This window comes from Monodelphis domestica, chromosome 8 (genome assembly GCF_027887165.1).
Source record: "Monodelphis domestica isolate mMonDom1 chromosome 8, mMonDom1.pri, whole genome shotgun sequence".
Lineage (NCBI taxonomy): Eukaryota > Metazoa > Chordata > Mammalia > Didelphimorphia > Didelphidae > Monodelphis > Monodelphis domestica.
The window spans coordinates 70635613-70661175 of NC_077234.1; the positions used below are offsets into that span (position 1 = coordinate 70635613).

Sequence of the window (25563 nt, forward strand, 5' to 3'; positions counted from 1 at the left end):
GGTTGGGGAGAGTCTTTTCAAAGAAGGCAAGAGTGGCTGGGGGCCACTGAGCCCCGCAGTGCAGAAAGGTGAGTGTGGTAGACTGAGGGTCAGCAAATTGGAAGTAGTAGGCCAGGGATGCTGGGAGGGCCGAATCTGCCAGAGGGGTAAGGGCAAGCTGGAGAGCTAGCACTGAATAGGAAGCACACAGGAACTGGGGGTGGAGAAGATGTGGGGCAAAATTTAGACAGAGAAGGGCAGGGCCTTGGTGTCTAACAGATGCTCAGACCTAAGCATGATCAGATAGATACAAGGACATTGATAGATGCACAAAGAGACAGGAACAATGGGGGCTGGCTGGAGAAACAGACAGAAACAGAAGTCTAATGGCCACTTTACCTTTGGGGCCTTCTCTGTCTTGGTTCACAACAATCCCATCATGTTTGCCTGGTTCCTCACTCTCAGAGTCCGACAGGGCAGGCATTATTGCCTCCGTTGTCCAAATGAGAAAATTGGAGCTCAGAAGCTGAAGTGTCTTTGACCTAGCTAGTAAATACCAGAGACAGAATTCTCCTGATTTCCAGTATCACAACAAGGTACCTCATTGCTTCTAGGGAGGCAACTGAGAACCTCTGGAGAGCTTCCTCCTGGGGAGGAAGGGGGAAGGGCAAAAGTGGATGTATCTTTTTCAACTTTGCTCCTGGCAATGCAAACTTGAAACCTCCATTGGTAAAAGTTTGGTCAGAGAGGAAGGCTGAAGAGCCAACTTTTCTCTGCATCTGGAGGGAATGATGAAAGGAAGGTCCAGTAGATGTGAGAAGGGAACAGGACAAACTGTTTACCAGGTTGGACAAATTCTACTACAAGTGATGTCACTGATGTTGAAGCCCCCTACCCCGGTACTGTTGTGAAAGCTGGAAAGGCCAGAAATCAGGGATTAGATTAGCCTACTGAGGTTTATGTGAAGGAAGCCTGGGCAGAAATCTCTGGGGAAATATGAGGACAAACCAATGATGATGGGGTTATCATACCTGTCTTTGGCCTGATTGTTTCTAATAGCAGCAGTAGCCATTAATTGACTTTCTCCTATTCTATGGGGAATTCATTGGGGAGGCAGGCAGGATCTGGGCATTTTAACTTGGCCTCCTCATGATAACAGAATCTGGGGTCTCAGATCCCAATACCAGGTCCCATTGCCAGGTCCATGCCAATTGCTTACTGTCACTGCCCCTCTCCAATCCTTGAAAACGATCTGAGTGACCAGCATTGAGCCTGTTAGGAAAGAAGTAAAGGGTCCCGGGCACTTTCTGCAGTCTGGGTTGTTCCAACACCTTATTCCTGGTCTCTTCGAGCTTTGTATTGGAATGTAGACCAAGGTAGGGAGGAGGACTTCGAGGTCATTTTGAGAAATTTTCTTCAGATTAGAAGTGAGAGAAAAATTTTAATAGGACAAGAAAAAATCGTTTGCTTCCTTCTCATTTACTAAGGGAGGCTTGAAAGATGTTGGATCTTTCCTGGTGCCAGGACAGAGCAGCAGAGAAGCTGCTCAGAATATCTTTCAGAGCAGATAGAGGGGTCAGAAGAGGGGAGGACCACAAGGGGAAGGACAACTGGGGCTGTAAAGGGCTTGGGACTTGATTCAGGATTACAAGGGTTCTGAGAAGATGTGAGAGCACCGGGGATGTGGGGAAGAAACCAAGAACCCAGCACAAGGAAAAAAAAAAGTTTTGTTTTGTTTTTTGAAGAGATTTATGGGAGAAAGGAATTTGGATCTATGATATCATTTGTATAAGAAATCCCCTCCCCCAAGAAAGCTCCATCTCCAAATGCTTAGAAAGCTGTCTAGTGCATGGAGAGGTTAAATGATTTGCCCAAGATCACACAGCTGGGATATATCACAAGCTGTATTTGAATTTATCTTCCTGATTCTCTAGAGATTTATTTTTAATGGTTTGGAGTCCCAGAGTAGAGACTGTAGTTTTAGCACCAGGAAGAGTATCCAGTTTTTGAAAACTTCTTCAAAATATCCCTATAGGTAGCACAAAATTATCATTCCCGTTTTATTCATGAGGAAACCAAAACCCAGAAGGTAAATTGTCACTGAGCCAGGACTGAAGCTGGTTAAGGAACTCAGCTATAGGCCCTCATCAGGATGTCAACTCTTCATGAGGGGACCCCAGGACTCTTTTCAGTAGCCTGTCTTTTCTATCCCACCGGGAGTTTACCATCCTTCCCAAGCTGACCTCCATTCTCCACATCCGCTCTCTGAATATGAAAGGCATATGAAAGGCTCTCAAAGGAATTTACTAAGCCTTAAGGAACCATTAAAGAAAAAAAAAAAGCAGGCATACAAGGGCAGCAAGGTAGCACAGTGGATAGAGCATCAGGCCAGGAGTCAGGAGGATCTGGATTCAAATCTAACCTCAGATATTTCCTAGTTGTGTGATCCTGGGGCAAATAACTTAACCCCAATTGTCTAACTCTTGTCACTCCTGTGTTAGAATTGATATTAAGACAGAAAGGGAATATTTTAAGGGGGGGGACAAAAAATGAACATGCAGTAGAAGATGAGAGGAGGGAGGATTTTCAGGAGAGGGAGAGAGAGAGAGAGAGTCTTCACCAGTTGAACCCAAATAGTAGATAGAAGCAGATTGTGGGACATTGAGCGCCCATATTGATGCCCTCCAACCTATATTGATGACCCTCCAACCTAGCTCAACTCAGGAAAAGCTTAGAGCGTCCTACTGGGTCTCCCCCTCCCACCCCGGGCCCCTGGGGGAGAGGGAGCCCCTGCTTTGGTCCTCAAAGCCCCATCTTCGAGTCCGTCGTCACTGAACCAGCCCAACTTGTGTCCCGCGTGCAGGCAGCGGCCAGATCCAGCTGTGGCAGTTCCTACTAGAGCTGCTGGCGGACCGGGCGAATGCAGGCTGTATCGCATGGGAGGGCGGCCATGGCGAGTTCAAGCTGACTGATCCCGACGAGGTAGCAAGGCGCTGGGGCGAGCGCAAGAGCAAGCCCAATATGAATTACGACAAGCTGAGCCGGGCGCTGCGCTACTACTATGACAAGAACATCATGAGCAAAGTTCACGGAAAGCGCTATGCTTACCGCTTCGACTTCCAGGGCCTGGCCCAAGCCTGTCAGCCCCCGCCCGCCCACGCCCACGCCCACGCCGCCGCAGCAGCAGCAGCCGCCGCCGCCGCGGCCCACGACGGCGCTCTCTACAAGCTGCCCGCAGCCCTGGCCCCTCTGCCTTTCCCTGGCCTCTCTAAACTCAATCTCGTGGCGGCCTCCGCCGGGGTGGCCCCTGCCAGCTTCTCCTATTGGCCCGGCCCGGCTCCTGCCGCCGCGGCCACGGCCGCAGCGGCTGCCGCCGCTCTCTATCCAAACCCAGGTCTGCAGCCTCCCCCTGGGCCCTTCGGGGCTGTGGCCACCACCTCGCACCTCGGAGGGGTGGGGGGACACTATCACTGAGCAGGCCCTCTGACCGCCTCTAGCCTTGGCTAGCGACCCCTCAGCCCTCCGAGGTTAGAGTCTTCTCAATGGGTCTCCAGTTCCGGCTCTTTCTCCTGACCATTCTGAGGACTTCCAGGAGCCACCCCTGATCCTCCCCTTTCTCTTTCCATTCCTGAAGCTCTGGGGAGCCAGCTCCTTTCCACCTTTTCTCATCACCACCTGACTTAAACCGCCTAACCAGTGCGTTCCCTAACCCTCTAGTGGTCTCGTCTCCCGTTGGGGATGGCAGCCCCGACTCACTTGGAGGGATCCCAATACCGCCTTGTCTCCTGGTCCGCTCCCCACTGAAAGTAGTCAGGGGAAGTGGAAGGGAGGGGAGCTGCGGCTCAGAGCCGGGCTTCCTTGGCCGCTCAGTTCCTCTTGTAAGTAGTAGTTCCACCCTTTCCACTTTCCCTTCTGGTCCTGGTCTGCACACGTGTTTCTATTTTCCTTCAAGCCTCTATTAAAATGTCTAATCTGTCTTCCAGGCTACCGGCTTTCTCTTTTTAAATTGTTCTCCTGAGCTAAGGGGTGGGGACAACAAACGCATTCAAACTCGAGTTTAACAAAGCACTTTCCTCCAACTACCTTGTGAGGTAAGCAGTGCAAGTGTTATTACTCCGTTTTACAGAAGCTGAAACTATGACTTAGAGAGGGCAACATATTTACCAACGGCTGTACACAAAGTTACTAACGAAAACGGGACTTCGAAGTGCAAGACCAGGTTTCTTTGCCCTACACTATTCTAAAAGCCGCTTGTAGCAGAAAGGAGGCCCCGCAGTTAGGGTAGCACAATGGATAGAGCTCGGAAGACCTGGGTTCACAATTTGACTTCAGACACTTCCTAGCTGTGTAACCCTGGGCAAGTCACTTAATCCCGATTGCCTAGCCCTTGCCATTTTTCTGCCTTAGAATTGATACTAAGGCAGAAAGTAAGGGCTTGAGAAAAAGGAAAGAAGAAAGGAAAGAGGAAAGGAAAGGAAAGGAAAGGAAAGGAAAGGGAAGGGAAGGAAAGGAAAGGAAAGGAAAGGAAAGGAAAGGAAAGGAAAGGAAAGGAAAGGAAAGGAAAGGAAAGGAAAGGAAAGGAAAGGAAAGGAAAGGAAAGGAAAGGAAAGGAAAGGAAAGGAAAGGAAAGGAAAGGAAAGGAAAGGAAAGGAAAGGAAAGGAAAGGAAAGGAAAGGAAAGGAAAGGAAAGGAAAGGAAAGGAAAGGAAAGGAAAGGAAAGGAAAGGAAAGGAAAGGAAAGGAAAGGAAAGGAAAGGAAAGGAAAGGAAAGGAAAGGAAAGGAAAGGAAAGGAAAGGAAAGGAAAGGAAAGGAAAGGAAAGGAAAGGAAAGGAAAGGAAAGGAAAGGAAAGGAAAGGAAAGGAAAGGAAAGGAAGAAAAAGGCCTTTTTATCCTCTAGTATATATCCTCTAGTATAGAGGATATTCTGCATTGGGTTAAATTAAGGACAGACAGACAGACACCTTTCCCTAGGAACCTTGTCCTACCTGTCATTTCACCGTCTTTGTTCTGACTGACTGACTGACTGCCCGGCTATCTCTTAGATTTTTTCTGCCTAGTCTGTTCCAGGTGGCTTGGGAAAGTGTCGTGGATCTCTGGTGCCCCCTCCTGGCTAGATAACGAATAACTAAAGATGATTTTCCCTAAGCTTATCATTTCTTCCTTCAGGTGCCTCCGCATTTGCCCACAATTCTCTTGCCTATTGTTGCCTCCCAAAGGCAGGAAACCTCTTACTTTACTTTCCAGGCAGAGTGGGAAGCTCCCTGCACAGAACTCACCATTGCCAATATTATAGAGCTTGAAATTTCAGTCAATCCACAAATTATTGAATACCTACTCATTTGTGGCAGGGCCTTAGCGGCATCCTGGTACAGAGGGGACAATCCAGGATCTAGAGTCAGAAGACTATATTAGCACTGCTACTTACCATGTGTGTGTCTTTGGGGGAGTCACTTCAACTATCTGGGTCTCAGTTTCCTTATTTGTAAAAAGGCAAGGTTTCACTAGAGGAGCAGAGTGATCCCTTCTAATACAAAATCCTATAAACTTAGCCCTTGGGCCCATATTGTTCACCCTGCTTCACCCCCTTGTGCTTCTTCCCCCACAATGCCCTTCTCACTCCATTTTTCAAGTCTGCTCACAGGAAAATGTTTGTCTATGCATTTATTTGTAGGTGTAATGTACTTCAAAGGCTTTTGTAAAGTGTTTTATTGGAGAAGGATAGTTGCATTTTAAGGAGTGATCAAGGTGTGAAACCTTCATTATTAAATTTCAGGACCAACTGAGTCATGAAGTGGGTGTGGTGAGGGAGGAGAAAAAAAGAATCTACTTGGCTCTGAAAACACATTGTTGCTTGTTCTCTTGTTGCTTGACACTCTTTTCTTCCTTCTATTTGATTCTGACATATTTTCTGCCAATCACCAAGCTTTATTATGTGCTAAATGTTGGGGATTAAAGAAAAACAAAGAATCTCACATTCTAACGTGGGGAAGCACTATACAATAACTGTGCATCCATGATAAAAAGGTCTGGCCCTGCTGTAAGCAGCTAGTTTGACATCATCTTGGAAAGAGGGCCCTGCTGGAGAGCCTCCTGGGAAAGATGCTTTCCCAGTGCTATTGCCCCATGCTAACATTTTTCTTATCAGTGACTTGGATAAAAGAACAGAGAGCATACCCCTCAGACTGGCAGGAGATACAATGCTGGAAGGGAAAGTTGTCTCTTTGTGATAGAATGAACACTGGAAGAGATACTGACAGGCTGGGGCCCTGATCTAACTAGATAAAATTTTATAGGGAAAAATAAAAATTCTTACACTTGGGTTTTAAAAAGTCTACTTTTCATGTTCAAGCTAAATAAAGGAAGCATGGTTAATAGTTTATCTACAAGAGATCGGTGGCATTTAGTGGACTATGAGATCAGTATGAGTCAATAGTGTGATTCAGTGGCCAGAAAAGCTCATGGGACCTTGGTCTACTTCAAAATAGAAAGCAACATGATCAGAACTAAAGAGATGATGATGCAGAGTCTGGTTGGTCTAGTCAGACCATGTCTAGCATATAACATTTCTTCAGTTCTGCATTGTCACATTTTAGGAAGGACACTAAGAGACTGAAGAGTATCCTGAGGAGGTTAGCCAGGATGGTCAAGTCAATACAAGTCATTAGCACGTATAAAGCACCTGTTGAGTGCTGGGCACAGTAGTAATTGCTGAGGATACAAAGGAAGGCTCAGTTTCTCTCTCTCTCTCTCTTTTTCTTCTCTCTCTCTCTCTCTCTCTCTCTCTCTCTCTCTCTCTCTCTCTCTCTCTCTCTCTCTCGCTTTCTCGCTTTCTCTCTCTCTCACAATCTCTGCCCTAAAGGCACTCACAGTTTAAAAGGAAAGACAACATGCAAACTATGTACAAACAACATCTATACAGTATTAGTTGTAAGCTCAAAGGGAAGCCATTCTGGAATTAAAGAGAACTGAGAATAGCTTTGTACAGCAGGTAAGACTTTAGCTGAGGCTTGAAGAAAACCAGGGAAGCTAGGAGGTGGAGATGAAAAGAAGAAAGAGAGTATGAGGCATGGGAGATAGCCAGGGAAAACAATCAGTCTAAAGATAGAGCATTGTGTTTAAGAAACAGCAAAGAGAGGGGCAACTAGGTAGCACAGTGGATAAAGTGTCAGGCCTGGAGTCAGAAGGACTTGAATTCAAATTTGGCTTCAGACATTACCTAGCTGTGTAATGCCAGACACTGGCCTAGCCCTTGCCACTCTTAAGTCTTAAAATTCATACTAAGAGGGAAGGGAAGGAAAAGGAGGGAAGGAAGAGCAAGGAGGTCAGTGTCACTGGATCACAGAGTAAGGTATAAAAAGACTGGAAAGGTAAGAAGACACCAGGTTATGAAAGGCTTTAAAAGTCAGGATTTTATATTTAATTGATCCTGAAAGCAATAGGGAATCAATGGAGTTTCCTGGATGAGAGATTGCTATGGTCAAATCTGTGCTTCTTGACAATTGAAAGGAGAATGGATTGAGATGGGGAGATCAACCAACAGGCTCTTGCAGTAGTCCGGCTCTACAGTGGTCAAGGCTTGTGCCAGGGTAGTGGCAATATCAGAGGAGAGAAGAGGGTACACACAAGAGATGTTATAAAAGTAGAAATGAAACTGATTTGATATGAGAGGGGGGAATAAGAGACAATAAAGAGTTGAGGAGGACACAGAGGTTGGGAATTTGTAATAATGGTGCCCTTGATGATAAAAGAGAAGCTACAAAGAGAAGAGGTTTAGGATGGGAATAATCAGTTCAATTTTAGATATCTACAGAACATCTAGTTTGAGACATCTAATGGACAGTTGAAGATGTGAGACTAGAGGTTGGAAGAGAGCTTAGGGATGAGCTAGTAGATCTGAGAGTCTTTTGAAGGTGATCATTGAAACCATGGGTGCTGATGAGATCACTAAAAGACATAATCTAGAAGGAGAAAAGAATAGGGCCCAGGATAGAATTTTGGAGGACATTCATATAGTGGGCAAGATCTGGAAGAAGATCCAGCAAAGGAGCCAGAGATAAAGCAGCAAGTAGGTAGGATTGTAAAGGGCCTCCAGATTATAAGATATAAGGATCCCTTTAAGGATCTGACCAGTGTTTAGTCTAAAAAAGACATGGGGGGAAAATGCATGCGATCTGGAAGTATTTGAAGGGCTGTCACACAGAAAAGAGTTTGGCTTCAAAGGGGGGAAATCCAGAGAGGTTGCAAAGGAGCAAAAATTAGCTTGGTGTAAAGAAAAACTTCCTAATGATCCCAAAATAGAATAGATTGCCTTGGGAGTTTGTGGATATGCCCTCAGTGGAGGGCTTCAAAAACATATTGACTGATCACTTTTCAGGTATGTTGTAAGATGAACTTTTGTTCAGAGAAGCATTAGACCAGATGGCCTATGAAAGTCTCTTTTAAATCTGAGATCCTGTAACAGGATGATGAATATTATTATGGCCTGGGCCAAGTGATTTAATTTCTTTAGGCTTCAGTTTTCTCATTTTCAAAGCAAGGATATTGGACTAGTTCGGGGGTCCAGGCCCTATCCTGTTTTTGAAGGGCTGGTGTGCTAAGAATGAATTTTACATCTTTAAATAAAATTGTCTGTTGACTCCTCAATCAGATGATCTCTAAGTCTTCCAGTTCCAGAAATTATTTTATTCTATTTTGTTTTCCTCATTCCTCAGTATCACTATCTTACTACTATTTTCACTTCAAAGTCCATATTTTCCTTCCATAGAGCTTTATGGCTATTTCTCCATATTCCACCTCCCAGACTTTTGTTTCTATTTAGTTTGCTGATCTGCTCTCACCCATTTTGCTATTGTCTACTGCTCTCACTTACCATGGCCTCATAATTGGATTCTGACCCAGTTGATGTTGGTCAATCAGTCCATCAACAAATATTATCTGGTGTTCAGGGAGGACCAGAACCTCCAGTGTGGGGGTTTGCCAAACCCTTTACAAGGTTGCTTATCTACCTTTGGTACCCACCTCTCATTCAACTCTCACCTGTGGCTCCAAGGAATTATAGCATTTGAATCCATCATGCCCTTTAAAACTATCTCAGCAGATGAGCTAAACCAGGTAGAGGGTAACTAGCAGTAACTTATAGTTACTTAGGGAGATGTCTACCCCAAGCATGTGAAGACTTTCTCTGGCAAAATGGGTCTATGAGAACAATTTGGTCCAACAGCCACGAAGGCAGTTCAAGTAGGCACTGTGGAGCACTTTGAGCTTGGTCAGACATCCAAAGCACCAAGGTCATCCACTGCATCCTGGGCCATCACTAGTTGACCTGACTTTTGTCCTGCCACTGGACTTTGATGACTCTGGAAGAGAGAGTGAGGCTGAGGACTTTGTACAACTGCCTCACTGAAATCCAATTCACATGAAAGTCAAAACACCATTCATTCTGTGATGTCACTGGTCAGGGGCCAGCTGGGTGGCTCAGTGGTTGGAGAGACAGGCCTAGAGACAGGAGATCATAGGTTCAAATCTAGCCTTGGACACTTCCTAGCTGGGTGACCCTGGGTAAGTCACTTAAACCTCCATTGCTTAGCCCTTAGCCCTCTTCTGCCTTGGAACCAATACACAGTATTGATCCTAAGACAGGAGGTAAGGATTATTTTTATTTTTAAAAATGAATGGAGAATAGTTTTGTTTTCTTTGCTCAATAATTCTTTATTTAGAAATCCCTTGCCTCTGCCCAGGCTGGTGTCCTTCACCAATGAACTGATCCTGAAGGTGCTCTTGCTTCAGGTAGTGGTCTAAACTAGGTGATTCTTGTCTCTGAGATCCTACAATTCTGTGGATTCATCCAGGTTATTGGTGAAAGTGCTATAACAATTGCTACTGAGAATCCCTTTTACTGGGTCACAAAGCACCTTTATATCTCATTTAATTCTTACAACAGGTTTGTAAATGCCAAAGAGCTGGTAATGACCTCATTTTACAGAAGAAGACACTGAGTCTCAGAGTGGCTGTGTGATGTTCTCCAAGATTAAGAAGCTAGCCAATAGCAAAAATAGGACTTATTTTAGAAATCTTCTAACTCCCAGGCCAAAACTCTTTCCTTATTTGCCTCCCCTTAATCCTGGGCTCCTTCTAGGTCTTACTTTTTTAAGGCTCTCTCCTTCTACCTCTCCTACCACGTCGATGATTAACTAAGGAATATAGAAATCCATAAAACAAGTGTCCTCCAACCTAATGTTATATTCTTCATGTAAAATGGAATTAAAAACTATTTCTATATTCAGTGCAATTATCTCTAATTTCTTCTCCTTGCTTCCTATTTCCATTGGTCTAGAAGAGAAATCAAATTTATCTTACATGATCTACCCTTCATTTTTTAATTGAAAATTTTTATTTAATTAGTCCATTTAGAATATTCTTCCATGGTTATATGAATCGTTCTTTTCCTCCCCTCTTCCCACCCCCTCCTCCCATAGCCAATGAACAATTTCTTTGGGTTTTACATGTGTCATTGATCAAGACCTATTTCCATATTATTAGTATTTGCAATAGGGTATGATTTACCCTTCAAAAGCTCACTGCTCTTTTCCTAGACTTCCCTCTTCTTTCCTCCAAGGTTTCATAAAATCATTAATTTCAGTCTGTTTTTCAAGTATTTTACAATGTACGTATGAGGAAATGGGCTTTCCTACAGAAAAGGAATCAGAGATTCTCATTTGCAGTTGTCTTCTTATTCTCTTTATGGCAGCCTCAAAATTTGGAAGACCTGGATTCAAGACCCACTTTCACCATTTAACTGACTCTGTGGCCTTGGACAAGCCACCTAATCACTCAGTGCCTCAGGAAGTGCCCTAAGATTCTAAATTTCCAAACAGGTGCCAATCTACTGTGGTAGAGAGAATTCTCACACTGAGGAAATCACAAGTCCAGGCAAAAATGAAAAGTGTGAGGAAATGGGATCTCCAAAAGGAAAAGAACCAGAAAGCTAGAGTCTCACCTGGCAGGTATCTCCATGGAGAAAACTCCATTATGACTCCTGGCTAGCATCCCTGAGCACCTTGTACGGAGTCCCTTCAGTATCAAATTAAGCTACCATTTTGTGCTTGACCTCAGCATGAATGGACTCATGATTACCTTTAGTAATCTCAAGACAGAAGCTCAATTTCCCAAGCCAGCATTTAGAGGAAATTATGTAAAGCAAAAGAAATTCACAGAGCACAGAACTGTCTAGTCACAGAGCACTGGAATTTTCTCCTAAGCTAGCCCCTTTATGGTCAAGATCTCCAGCTTGACCTAACTAGCCCCTTGGCCCTCTTATTAGTATACTAGACTTCCCTTCCAACACGGCCAGCTGTTGCTTGTAGAGAAGACTGTGGGTTCTCTTCGCAGGATTCTAGGTCATCCAACTGCTTCTCCTTATCCATTTCAAAGCTGAGCCCTTCTGCTCAATCCCAGCTCCAATGAAGTCAATTAGTCAACCAAGAAACATTTATAAATGCCAGACATTATGCCAAATACCAGAGGAAAAGGTACCACCAGTCTTTCACATTAGCAAAGCTTCTCCTACCAAAAGGAAGGAAAGCATTATTTCCATCCAGTATATCATCTAACAATGCTGTTCTAGACATGTTCAATTTGGCTGAGGAATCTTTAATGAGCTCCTTTATAACACTAGTATGACTTTCTATCACAAGGTGCATACTCAAGATATCTAATCAAATGTACTTTTGGGGGTGATGTCAGGATCGAATATAATAATAACTGACAATATGGTGCTTTAAGATTTGCAAAGTGCTTTACTTTTATTCTTTCATTTGATCCCCATAATTCTGTGAAGAAAGTACAATATTATCCCCATTTTACAGGGGGAGAAAACTGAGACTAAGAAAGGATAAGTAACTTTAAAAAAAGTAACTTAAAAAACTTTTTAAAAACCTTATTTTCTGTCTTTGTAATAACTCTAAGAAAGAAGGGTAAGTGCTAGGCAAAAGGGCTTAAGTAATTTTCCCAGAGTCACACAGTTAGGAAAAGTCTGAGGCCAAATTTGAACCCAGAACCTCCCTTCTTAAGGCTTGGCATGCTCTTCCCTGTGCCTCAGAGGCATAAGTGACATTATCAAGGGCTCACAACTAGTAAGTGTCTGAAGCAGGATTCAAATGCTATTCCTGACTCCAAGTCCTTAAGAATGTTATGTTATTCCATCTTCTTTCTTCTGTGAAAAAGAAATACTTTCTATGACCTTGACATTTCTCATAACTGAAAGACAATGTTTCCATTCATATTCTGCATATTTTCCATTTCGGTACCTACAAGCTCTTGCCATCTTACTGATGAAGAAACTGAAGCTCAGGGAGAGTGGACTCAGAAAGACTCCTACTTAAGCCTGCAGCACATGGGGTAATGCACTTAGGATGCTAATGAGATTATCTCAACCCAGGGACAGTTTAGCCATCCAAGAGTACTTCTGAGCCATCTCCCTCTGGAATTTCCAGGTCTTATCTTTTTTTCCAGGGTCAACACCACTTCCTCCCATCTACCACATACCTGCTCCATGACATGACTTTGCTACTGCAGCAAAAGCAAAACCAAACCAAAAAACCCACTGGGTTTGGTACCAGAGGTTATGCCTTTAAATTCCAATTCAGCTCCATGCTCCCTATGTGATCCAGAGAATCAGTTTCCTCCATTGTAGAATGAGGAGGTTAAATGAGAATTGTAGATATAGAGTTAGAAAGGGATCTTAGAGGGGCAGGAAAGTAACACCATGGACAGAGGACAAGACCTGGAGCTGAGAGGTCTTTGGCTTTAATCTGGTCTCAGTTACTTCCTAGCTTTGTGTCCCTGGGCAACTCACTTAATGCCAATTTCCTAGCCACTTTTCTGCTTTAGAACTGATATTTAGAGGGCAGCTAGGTGGCTCAGTGAATTGAGAGCCAGGCCCAGAGCCAGGAGGTCCTGGGTTCAAATTTGGTCTCAGATTCTTCCGAGCTGTGTGACCCTGGGCAAGTCACTTAACCCCCATTTCCTAGACCTTACTTCTCTTCTGCCTGGGAACCAATACACGGTATTGACTCCAAGACAGAAGGTAAGGATTTTTTAAAAAAAAGAATATTTTCCCCTGGTTACATGACTCATGATTTTTTCCACTCCTCTTCTTCCCCCTCCCAGAGCTGACAAGCGATTCTTCTGGGTTATACATGTATTATTGTTCAAAATTTATCTCCATGTTATTCATTTTTGCAATAGAGTGATCTTTTAATGCCTAAACCCCAATCATATCTCCACTGAAACATGTGATTAATCATATGGTTGTTTTTTTCTGTGTTTCTGCTCCCACAGTTCTTTCTCTGAATGCGTATAGCATGCTTTTTCACAAGTTCCTCTGAATTGTCCTGGGACACTGTATTGCTGCTAGTGGAAAAGTCCATTACATTCGATTGTGCAATAATGTATCTGTCTCTGTGTATAATGTTCTCCTGGTTCTGATCCTTTTGCTCTGCATTAATTCCTGGAGGTCTTTCCAGTTCACATGGAATTCTTCCAGTTCATTATTCCTTTGATTACAATAGTATTCCATCACCAACAGATACCACAATTTGTTCAGCCACTCCCCAATCAATGGACAGCCCCTCATTTTCCATTTTTTTTTTTGCCACCACAAAAAGTTAGGCTCCAAATATTTTTTACAAGTCTTTTCCCTTATTATCTCTTTGGGGTACAAACCCAGCAGTAGTATGTCTGGATCAAAGGGCAAGTATTCTTTTAAAGCCCTTTGGGCATAACTCCAAATTGCACTCCAGAATGATTAGATTAATTCACAACTCCACCAGCAGTGTTTTTGTGTCCCAATTTTGCCACATCCCCTCCAACCTTTGTCATTTTCCTTCGATGCTATATTGGCCAATCTGCTAAGTATGTGGTGGCATCTCAGCATTGTTTTGATTTGTATTTCTCTAATCAGGATGGATTTAGAACACTTTTTCATATGATTATTGATAATTGTGATTTCTTCATCTGAAATCTGCCTATTAATATCCCTTGATCATTTGTCAATTGAGGAATGGCTTGATTTTTTTGTAAATTTGACTTAGTTCCTTATATGCTTGGAAATTAAACTTTTGTCAGAGTTTTGTTATAAAAAAATTTCCCCAGTTTGTTGCTTTCCTTCTAATTATGGATGCATTGGTTTTGTTTGTACAAAACCTTTTTGATTTGATATAATCAGAATCATTCATTTTATATTTTGTAATGTTCTCTATCTCTTTCTTGGTCTTAAATTCATTCCTTTCCCACAGATCTGACAGTTTCTTAGTATCAATTCTAAAGCAGAAGTAAAGGTTTGTTTGTTTGTTTAAAGAAAGTGACCTTACAAGTCAATTAGACCAAACTCCTACATTTTATAAAGGAGGAAACAGAGGCATGCAGAGTTTAAATTACTTTCTCAAGGTCAGGGTCATACAGGTAATAAGTGACAGCTATGATTTCAACCTGGATCTTATCTTACCAAATCCAGTGTTCTTTACTCTGCTTCACAATGGGGGGGGGGGGTTTAGATTAGTTCAGCCTTCTAGCTCTAAATCCTATAATGACAGTCACAGAGAAACTCTCATACACACATATGGTAAAAGATTTGCCCACTGTTAGATAGCTAGAAAATGGTAAAGCAGGAATTAAGATTCAGGTCAGTATCACATATATATTTTTTTTCAGCAAGAAGAGATGACAGAGCCATAAGTCATTGAGTTAAGAATAAAGTAGCTATCCTTATCACTAGTCTCCTGTCTACATTTCAACTTATCCATGTGTGTACATTGGGGTCCCATAATAAATCAAGCTGGGCAACCTCAATAGATTTCTTCCCATAGTTATTCCCTATCCCAGTATAGCCCTCTTATATTGCCCATTACCTATTAGATGACAGGGAATGGACATTGTAGAATATGGGAGGAGAACAATACTTGTAAATAATTGTAAAATTAAATTATAAATAATTATAAAATCTTGGGGCATCTGGGTGGCTCAGTGGATTGAGAGCCAGGCATAGAGATGGGAGGTCCTGGGTTCAAATCTTTTCTCAGATATTTCCTAGCTGTGTGACCCTGAGCAAGTCACTTAACCCCCATTGCCTAGCACTTACCACTCTTCTGTTTTGGAACTGATACATAGCATTGGTTCTAAGATGGAAGGCAAGGGTTTAAAAATTGTAAAGTCCATCCATCAAAAAATGTCAATATTTGCAAAATGATAGCAATTTAAATATAGAATCCCCAAATTGGATAGATATGGAAGCCTCAAACCAATATGGGCTGGCTCATTTGAAATTGGTAAGTTTGTGCCTGGGCCATAACAACAGGGTCATTAAATTCCCTACTTCTTGATTGACTGCTGTCTCCTTTAGGATGAACTATGGGAGAGCTGTTGGAGGGATAAAACTGGGAGAGACTTCACTGGCCAATTGGTCCAAACCATACCTGAAATAATCTCCACTGTAATACACCTGACAAATGGTCATCCAGATAATGAGGGGAAACCCACTACCTCTTTGGGGTCAAGTTGTCTTGCTACCATCACTCAACCTCTTTATCCAGTCCTCCCCTTGCCCTAATTCTTACAGTATAGACAACAAAGTATTTTGGACACTCTGGGACACCCAGGCCTAGGAATAGAGTTATTCTTTGCAAACCACTTGTAGAGCTATATCCTGACCCCAATCCCCAAGAGAGGATTGACTCAACTTCTAGAGGAAATAAAGCATTTTAAAATGTTTTATAGGACATTCAGAATAAACTTTTTACCCCATTTTAAAAGGCTTGTGGCCAAGTTGTCTACACCTCAAGCATAATCTTGTCCAAGAGAAGATATGAGATGTCTATGCTGATAGTCCCTTTCTCATTGTGATTCATCTCTTGAGCTATCAATGCCTCCTCCATCTTTTGCCTCACTGCTATCTCTTTCTGAATCATATATACTAATGAAAAACTCACTGGTGTGAGTCTCCCAGGAAAAGGAATAGGGTGACCAGGGCCCCAAGCATCTGGCTCCTTTTTCTGGGAAGTGAGAGGAGACCAAGTCGCTTAGCAACATAACAGGAGGTTGTCAGGGAAGCTGTGAGCAGCTTTGTACTTCTCAATACTGAAATGTGGAGAGAGCTGGGGGAGGGGGTTATACAGGAAAGGCAATGGGAGAGTGGGGGAAGGGGAGATCAGAAAGCTTGGGGATTCACAGAGTTCCAGACCTGGAAAAGACCTTCAAGGTCATCCAGTCTAACTCATACTTGAGCAATAATCTCCTTCGTTACACCTCCTTCAAATTTAGAGGAATCTGACCTTCCTTCAGAGGAGGGGAAAGAGGAACAGATTGAAATGAGCACCTAGCCCAGAGAAATGTGGAGCTTGTAGAGTCTGGACTTGGCATTATGCATTAAGTAGATATAGACAGAGAATATGAATCTATATAGAAAGAGAAATGGTGGTGGAAGCAGCAACACCCTAGAAAAGGCAATGGCAAGGTATTCCCAGACACCAGGAGGAAGAATATCCCTTCTAGGTACGCATACACAGAGCCCATATATGGCAGGATATATCTGAAGAGCATTAAAGTTATCTAGAATCCAGGAGCTACAAAATGAAAAGGACTATAGATTTCAAGCCAGACGGGGCCTCATCCAACACCCTCATTTTACAGATGAGGGACGTGAGATCTAGAGAACCAAAATGCCCTGCCCAAGGTGGCAGAGTCAGTATTTGAACTCAGATTTCTTACTCAAATCAGTGCTCTTTCCACTATATTTAGCTATTTCTGTTAGAAATAGTCATGTTTCATATTTTTTTCCCTCAGTTACATCCTTCCCAATGTCTCCAGGCCTTTTCCCCTAGAAAATATTTTCTCTCTCTCTCTCTCTCTCTCTCTCTCTCTCTCTCTCTCTCTCTCTCTGTCTCTGTCTCTGTCTCTCTCTCTCTCTCTCTGTCTCTCTCTCTCTGTCTCTCTCTTTCTCCCTCCCTCCCTCCCTCCCATCTCTCTGTCCCTCTCTCTATTTGTCTCTTTCTCCTCTTTCTCTGTCTCTGCCTCTCTGTCTCTCTCTGTTTCCCACCCCCATCCCACTCCACCCCTCTCTCTCTCTCCATCTCTGTCCCTCTCTTTCTCTCTGTCTGTCTCTTTCTGTCTCTCTATGTCTCTGCCTCTGTCTCTTTCTGTCTCTGTCTCTCTCCCCCACCTCCATCTCTTTCTGTTTCTCTCTCTATCTGTTTTTCTGTTTCATCTGTCTCTGTCTCTGTCTCTCTCTCTCTCTCTCTCTCTCTCTCTCACACACACACACACACACACAACACAAACACACACACACACACACTCTCAGGCAGGGTCATATGGAAGCACACTAAATTAACCACACCTAGGAAGGAGACAGCTAGTTGATGTGACGTAGTGGATAGAGCCCTGGACTTGGAGTCGGGAAGATCTGAGTTACTTAGTATCAACAGAAGGTAAGGGTTTTTAAGAGTGTTATCTTGAGGCATCTCTGTGTAGCTAGTTACAAGGCACTTTAAAAAACCCTTACCTTTTGCCTTAGAATCATCACTAAGTAGTGGTTCCAATGCCAAAGAGTAGTAAGGGCTAGGCAACTGAGGTCAAGTGACTTGCTCAGGATCACACAGCTAGGAAGTGTCTGAGGTCAAATCTGATCCCAGGTCCAAGATAAGTTTTCAGGCATAGTACATTTTTCTCCCCATAACAATCCTGTGAAGTAGGTGATACTTCAGTTTTACAGATGAGGAAATAAGAGTTAGGAACACAGAGCTGCTTATGTTAAACGAAGCTAGTAAGACTAGATTTAAGTATTTTAACTCCAAGTTGGTGTCTCATTCCATGGTTGTGCCCACATCTCCAAGGACAGATATGCTTAGATAGATACATACATACGCTTACATAGGCATGCATAGGCACATAGGTACATGCATGCATACAGACACAGGTACAGATTCCATTTCCTACCCTTGCAAGCCTGAGTTGGAGGTTCTCAGGAACCAGGGGTGTGACCCCTACTGCTTCTGAATTCTACCAGAGGAAATCCGCCATCTTACTAGCTCTGGATCATTTGGGAACTAGGGATTACACTCTGTCCTTCCCAGGGTAGAAGACTGAGCAGGAAAAGGACACAGGATCCCCTTTCAGTTGGGCAGAGCCAGAATCAAAATCTGTACCTGGCAGCTGAAGTAGATTTCATGTCTAGTCTGCCAGTGAGAGATTCCTGGGCTCTGCTGGGACCGAAGGCCTGAACAGAGAAATGTCCCGGTAGCCAAAGAGTAAACAAACATCACCCAGGATACTGGATGGCTCAGGGGAGGTCTGAGTCCCCAGGAACCTTTGGCGTGTCAAAGGCAAGCACAGATAGGCAGAGAAGCCTTCTCTCTCATTTTAGGTTCTGCTCCTAAACCCCTGAGGGTTTAGGGCCATCTAGCATAGAGTTGATCTGTCCCTTTCCTAGCTGGCATTCAGGCCCTTGGTTCTCTAGAGACCCTCCTTGGAGACAGAAAGACCTGAGAAGCCTCCTGTAATCTGAGAGCTCAGGAAGAGAAGCTGCCCCTGTTTTACCTGTTAGCTTCTGTTTTGGTGACAGAAAATCTCACGTACCCTTCCAGGGCAAGCCCAAAGCAACTGATCAGAGAAAGCATGGGGAAGGGATGGTATTAAGGCTTCAGATTCAGTCTTCTCTTCCTTCCTTCCTTTGCCAAAGATTCTGAGGCTACTGTGCCTGCCCTAGCTAAGGTGGTGATCCCCCAAAGGAGGGAAACAAATGGAGGATCATAGGATGATCCATTTAAAGCTGGAAGAAACTTCAGAGGACACTGTAGCCCCACAACTGTCCAGTATGGTGTGGTCAGGACTCAGTGGGTCTACAGGAAGGCGTGCTCCTATACAGACTGGTCTCCACTCCTTTATTCAGAAAGAGTCGGTGTACAGACCTGGGAGGTACAGCACAGAGGTGGAGTGTGGATGGCCCCTGGGGATAGGGATGAGGGTTAACGTGTGCTCTTTCTTCATAATTCACATTTCTGTAACTCTGTAAAATTTACAAAGCACTTCTCTCCCAACAACCCTGTGATGTAGATAATGGCAATAAGCTATCATTCCTATTTTAGAAATCAGGAAACAGACCCAGAGAGGTTTAATGACTTACCCACAGCTACTCAGCTACAGAGTACGGACACTAGGGCAGGAACCCAGATCTACTGATTTTCTTGCAACTATACACATGATGCCTTTCTTCAAGGACATCTTCAGCCATAAACTAGCAAAAGCTAAAGAGTCCCTTCTACTGTTGTATCAGTGGTCCAACTTGTTTTGTCATTTTTTAAAAACCCTCATCTTCCGTCTTAGAATCAATACAGTGTATTGGTGCTAAAGCAGAAGATTGTAAGAGCTAGACAATAGGGGTTAAGTGACTAGCCCAGGGTCCCACAGCTAGGAAGTATCTGAGGCCAGATTTGAACCCAGGACTTCCCATCTCTAGGCCTGGCTCTCAATCACCTGAGCCACCTAACTGCTTCCTTGATCTGTCATTTTGGAAAGTCAGTGTTTAAATGAAACATACAGTACATGGGAATATGAAATGTAATGTGATATACAGAAGTCATGAACAAAATCTACTTCCCACATTTTTAGCAATCCAGGGGAAGATGGAACTTCCAGACTGATCTTTCAAATGAGAGGTCATTCCTGGAGTCTAAGAGAAGACAGAGGTAAAGAGTGAGACCCCTAGGGACAGCTAAGTGGCTCAGTAGATAGCCAGGCTGACCTTGGGCACTGCCTAACTATTTGACCCTGGGCAAGTCACTTAACACCTATTGCCTAGCCCTTTTTACTCTTCTGGTTTAGAACTAATACACTGTATTGATACTAAGATGGAGCATAAAGGTTTAAAAAAAAAAGAGTGGGCCAGCTTCAGAGTGGGAGAAATACAAAAGCAACTATAAGATCCTGGTCATTGAGTTAAGCTAGAGCATTATTTTAGAAATCAGATTGTGTACCTGTAATGAACACATAATTTGTACTTCAAGATTTCTTCACTTTGGAGTAAAATAATTTTTCCTATTGCAGTCTATTGACTAGGCATATTATGTGGCCATGGATTTAAAGCATAGAAAAAGAATAAAGAGCTTCCAGGTCAAGATGGTTCCAGAGTAGAAGCAGAGCTCTTCTTCTCCTCTCCACCAATCAATCAAGACAGAGTGACTCAAAATGACAAAACCAAAGTCAAATGAGTGAAGGAGTTCCACAGTAGGGCACAGCATGGAAGGTAGGCAAAATTAGGGCATTTCCATGCTAAAAGGGAGTGAAATTTCCCCCACCAAGGCATGAGCTCATCACCTCTCCTCCACTTCAGCTACCTTTCCAGAGTCTGAGCAAGCAAGGGACAAACTTCTAAATTCTAGGAGGGAGGCTGGCTGAGGTCAACACAGATTTACCGCTAAGAGAAACTAGACTTGGAACACTGGGAGGCTGAGGAAATGTGGTGATATGGTGCAGAGCTTGTGCAGAGGAGGTGGCTCACAGCAAAAGGCCACACAGAACCCCAAAAGCCCTCCGGCAAAAACCTATCCAGTGTTCAATACAGAATCTTGCCTACACTCCACACCCAGACCTCTTCCAGGCAATCTTTAAGTTCTCAGGGGCTGGACCTGCCCATAAGTGCAACAAGACCAGGGACCCCAGGAGGCTGGGGAAATGTGGAGATAGGGCACAGAGCTTGGGCAGAGAGAAGTGGCTCAAAGCAAAACACCATAAAGATGCGAAAAATAGCCTGTGGGCAAAAACTTATCCAGAGTTCAACTCAGAGACTTGCCTACACTCTACACACAGCCCTCTGCAAGGCAATCTGGACACTGCTGAGAACTGGGGGAAATATCCTCAGGGCAAAAACCTCTCCAGAGCCCAATACAAAGATTACCCACATTCCTCACTTAGACATCTGACCAGGAAGGAACAAGGCAACAGCCACCAAGTCGCAGGAACTAAAATCCACAAACACCAAAAAAAATCAAGAAGAAAACCTTAACCCTTGATAATTTTTATGAAGAAAAAACCAGACCATAGAAAAGACAGCAGAAGATGACAACAGTTAAATGCACCCAAACCTTCGGGAAAAAAATGGAAATTGATCACAAGTTCTTGAAGACTTTAAATCTGAGATTGTGAGAAAAATGGAAGAAAAGTCAGAAAGAGACAATTTAGATATCAAGGAGCACCAATCAGGATTACACAGAATCTGGCTGCCTCCACACTAAAAGACCACAAGGCTTGGAATATAATATTCAGAAAGGCAAGAGAATTGGGTCTACAACCAAGGGTCACCTACACATCAAAACTGACTATATACTTCCAGGGGAAAGTATGGGCATTCAACAAAATAGAAGACTACCAAATATTTGTAAAGAAAAGACCAGAACTAAACAGAAAATTTGATATCAAAATACAAAAACCAAAAGAAACATGAAAAGGTAAATAAGAAGAGAGGGGTCTTGTTGTTTTTTTCTTTAAGTGCCTCAATAAGGCCAAATTGTTTATATCCTATATAGAAAAATGTTATTTGTAATTCTCAAAAATTGTATTCACTATTATTGTAGTTAGAAGAATTATCCATAGGTAGAGATTGGGGTACTAAGTGGTTTAAAATCATATATTAAAAAAAGAAGAAAGAAAGAAAGAAGGGGGGGAGAAAATGGCATCAAGAGAAACTTGAAAGAATAAGAAAATTAGGTTAATCTATACTACAGGAGTGTGAGAGGAAGAATACAACAATAAGAAGGAGAGGAAGAGAGTGCTAAAAGGTAATTCTCAAACCTTACTCTTAGTGGAATCAATTCTGAGAGGGAAGAGCATCTAGATCCATTGGGGTATTGAATTCTGTCTTACCCTACAGGGAAAATGAGAAGGGAAAACCAAGGTGGGGAGTGGTGCAGGAAGTACAAAAAGGGAGGGAAAAAGAGAGGGGAGGGAACTTAAGAGGCCCTAAAAAAATAAAAGGGGAATAAAAAGGGAGGGGGTGGAAAGGGAGGGAAGCAATACTATGGAGAGAGAGTGTGTGGGGGGTAGCTTTAAAAGACACCAAAAGAAAAATGAGAGAGGAATAAGAAGGGAGGGGGGGAGAAAGGAGAGTAAAATAAGGATTGGGAATAGGGAAACTGATTAAAAACAGAAAACTGGTGTAGAAAGAAATAGTAAAAGAGGAAAGGACAGGACAAGGAGAGAAAATCAAAATGTTGGGGAATACACAGGTAGTAATCATAACTTTGAATGTGAATGGGATGAATTCACCTGTAAAATGGAAGCAAATAGCAAAGTGGGTTAGAAACCAAAATCCTACCAAATGTTGTTCACAAGAAACATACATGAGGCAGGTAGACACACATTGATAAAGGGTCAAAGGATGGAGCAAAATCTATTGGGCCTCAACTGAGAAAAAGAAGGCAGGAGTTGCAATCATGATATCTGACAAAGCCAAAGTTAAAATAGATCTGATTAAAAGAGATAGGGAAGGTAATTACATCCTGATAAAAGGCAGTATAGACAATGAGGAAATATAAGTACTAAACATGTATGCACCCAATGGTATAGCACTGAAATTTCTAAAGGAGAAATTAGTGGAGTTGGAGGAGGAAAGAGATAGTACAACTATACTATTGGGAGACCTGAACCTTTCTCTATCAAATCTAGATAAATCAAACCAAAAAAATAAATAAGAAAGAGGTAAGAGATGTGAATGAAATCTTACAAAAACTAGAGTTAGGAGGCGGAGTCAAGATGGTGGCCTAGAAGGAGCAGAAGTTCAGATCTCTGAATACCCTTCCTAACTGATCACAAACTGAATGCCCCCAGGGGACTAAAAATCAAACTTAATAACAAGACAGAGCCAAGGAACCCTCCTGCTGAACTTAATTCAAATGGTACACCACCTGAAAAGCCAGAATCCGAGAACACTCAGGTTTAAGGGGAAGACAGAAGGAAGGTCCCAGGACCCATCCCCCCTCCAACTCAGAGCACTGAGATACCAGCAGCAGTGGAAACTTCTGGGCAGGCAAAGATTCTGATCTGAAGGCATACCTTAAGAGCAGAGTTGGCCAAGTTCAGAGCATCCAACACAGATGGCAGGGAAGGAGCTAGAGAGGGAGCATAGACCTGGCAGCCTGGCCAGAGCTGTGGAGATCCTCCATATTTGCTCCAGCCTTCCAGGAAGTTTTGGACTCAGAGCACACCCAGCCCAACCAAGCTGAACTTAATCCCATAAAAAGTCTCCAGAACTCAGGGAAGCCCAGGCTCCACACCCATCCTCATTGACTGCTGGACTTTAATCCAATCAAAAGCCTCCAGAGGACAGGGAACCTCAAACCCCAACAACCCCCCACCAGAGACTACACCAAGAGATCTCCTGTTAAAGCTCCAAGAGGGGTGGCTGACAGAAGCCCCCAAAACCAAAAAAATGAGAGGAGCAAGAACACAAACAAATACAGGGAGTAAAGAAGGGGTGAATTTGAGCAAACAACAGAAAAAGAAGAAAGAAACTACAATAGACAGCTTCTACTCAGCAAATGGAACAGAGGGGGAGAGATCAGCAAACGATAAATCAGAAATCCCAGCAAATTGGATTAAGGCTGTGGAAGAACTCAAAACACAGTTAAGAGAGGATGAAGACAATTGGGAGAACTTAAAAATTAAGATAAGTCATCTGGAAACAGAGGCATTTGAACTAAAATGAGAAAATAGTGTCTTGAAAGCCAAAATCAACCAGCTGGAAAATGAGGCAAAGGAGATGAAAGATGAGGTAAAAGAGGATGAAAGACAAACTTCAAAGAAAAATCAGACCAAAAGTAAAAGGATGACCAAAAAGCCAGGGATGAAATCCAGTCTTTAAGAACCAGAATACAACAATTGGAATTAAGTGACCTCATAAGGCAGCAGGACATTATAAAACAAAACAAAAAGAATGAAAAAATTGAGGAAAATATGAAGCATCTCATTCACAAAACAGACGATTTAGAAAATCGTTCAAGAAGAGGCAATTTAAGAATCATAGGTCTCCTAGAAGACCATGACAAAAGAAAAAGCCTGGACATAATACTACAGGAAATTATTCAGGAAAACTGTCCCGATATCCTCAAACAAGAGGGGAAAGTGGAGATTGAAAGAATCCACAGATAACCCTGTATTTAATCCCCAACTGACAACATCCAGGAATGTTATAGCCAAATTCAAAAACTATCAGAACAAAGAAAAGATATTACAAGCTGCCAAGAAGAAGCCATTCAGATATCATGGAAACACAGTGAGGATAACTCAGGATCTGTGGCTCATCTACACTGAAGGAACAAAAGGCATGGAATATGATATTCTGGAAAGCAAGGGAAGTAGGTCTACAACCAAGAATCAAATACCCATCAAAACTGACTATATTCTTACAGGGGAAAGTATGGTCATTCAACACAGTAGAAGAATTCCAAGTATTCATAAATAAAAGACCAGACCTGAACAGAAAATTTGATGTCCAAGCACAGAACTCAAGAGAATCATCAAAAGGTAATTAAAAAAGAGGGGGGAAAGAAAAACAACAACAACAACAAAAATTTTAAGAGACTCAATAAGTTAAAATATGTATCCCTATAAGAAAAGAGGTCATTGGTAACTCTTAAAAACTGTTGCTATCACCTGGACAGCTAGAAGAATTACACTTATAGGGAACAGTGACAAACTGTATAGGATGAAAGGACAAGACATAAATAGGTACATAGATATATGCATGCATAAATATATACACATGTATATATACACACATATATATAACTAGAGCTAAAAAATGAGGTTAATACTAAAAGAAATGGGAAAAGAAACAAAAGGGGGTAAATTTATATGTCACAAAGAAGCTTATGGAGGGAGGGGGGAGAACATCAATACAGTGGAAGGGTAAAGAGGTTGGAGACAGGAAATACTCAACTCTTACGTGTATTGAAATTGATCCAAAGAGGGAAGAACAATCCAATCCATTAGGGCAGAGAATAGATTTGTGCCCTATAGGGGTGTAGAAGGGTAAAAAATGGACTGGTGGGGAGGGAAGCAGTACAAGGGAGGGAGAGAGTGGGGGGGAATTTTAAAAAGACTACAGGGGAAAATAAGGGGGGGATAAGAAAGGAGGGGATAGAAAGGGAAGTAAAATAAGGGTGGGAACTAAGGGGACTGATTATAAACAAACATTGGTATAGAAGGAAATAGTGAAAGAAGAAAAGACAGGACCAGGAGTAGAAATCAAAATGCTGGGAAATACACAGCTAGTAATCATAACTCTGAATGTGAATGGAATGAACTCACCCATATATGCAAGCGAATAGCAGAGGGGATTAGAATCCAAAACCCTATCATATGCTGTCTGCAAGAAACACACATGAGGAAGGTAGATACGTATAGGATGAAAGTAAGAGGATGGAGCCAAATCTATTGGGCATCAACTGATAAAAAGAAGGCAAGAGTTGCAATCATGATATCTGACAAAGCCAAAGTAAAAATAAATCTAGTTAAAAGAGATAGGGAAGGTAATTACAT

The 25563-nt window shown here is 42.7% G+C and overlaps 1 protein-coding gene across 1 annotated transcript in view; it reads left to right on the top strand.

Moving 5' to 3' along the window:
* Window positions 1-3956, top strand: part of FEV (FEV transcription factor, ETS family member) — a 10165-nt gene extending 6209 nt beyond the window's left edge. The window contains exon 3 of the mRNA XM_001362950.4: window positions 2843-3956. Within this exon, the coding sequence (XP_001362987.1) occupies window positions 2843-3453 (611 nt within the window). The 3' untranslated portion in view covers window positions 3454-3956. The remainder of the gene's footprint in view (window positions 1-2842) is intronic.
* Window positions 3957-25563: the final 21607 nt, after the last annotated feature.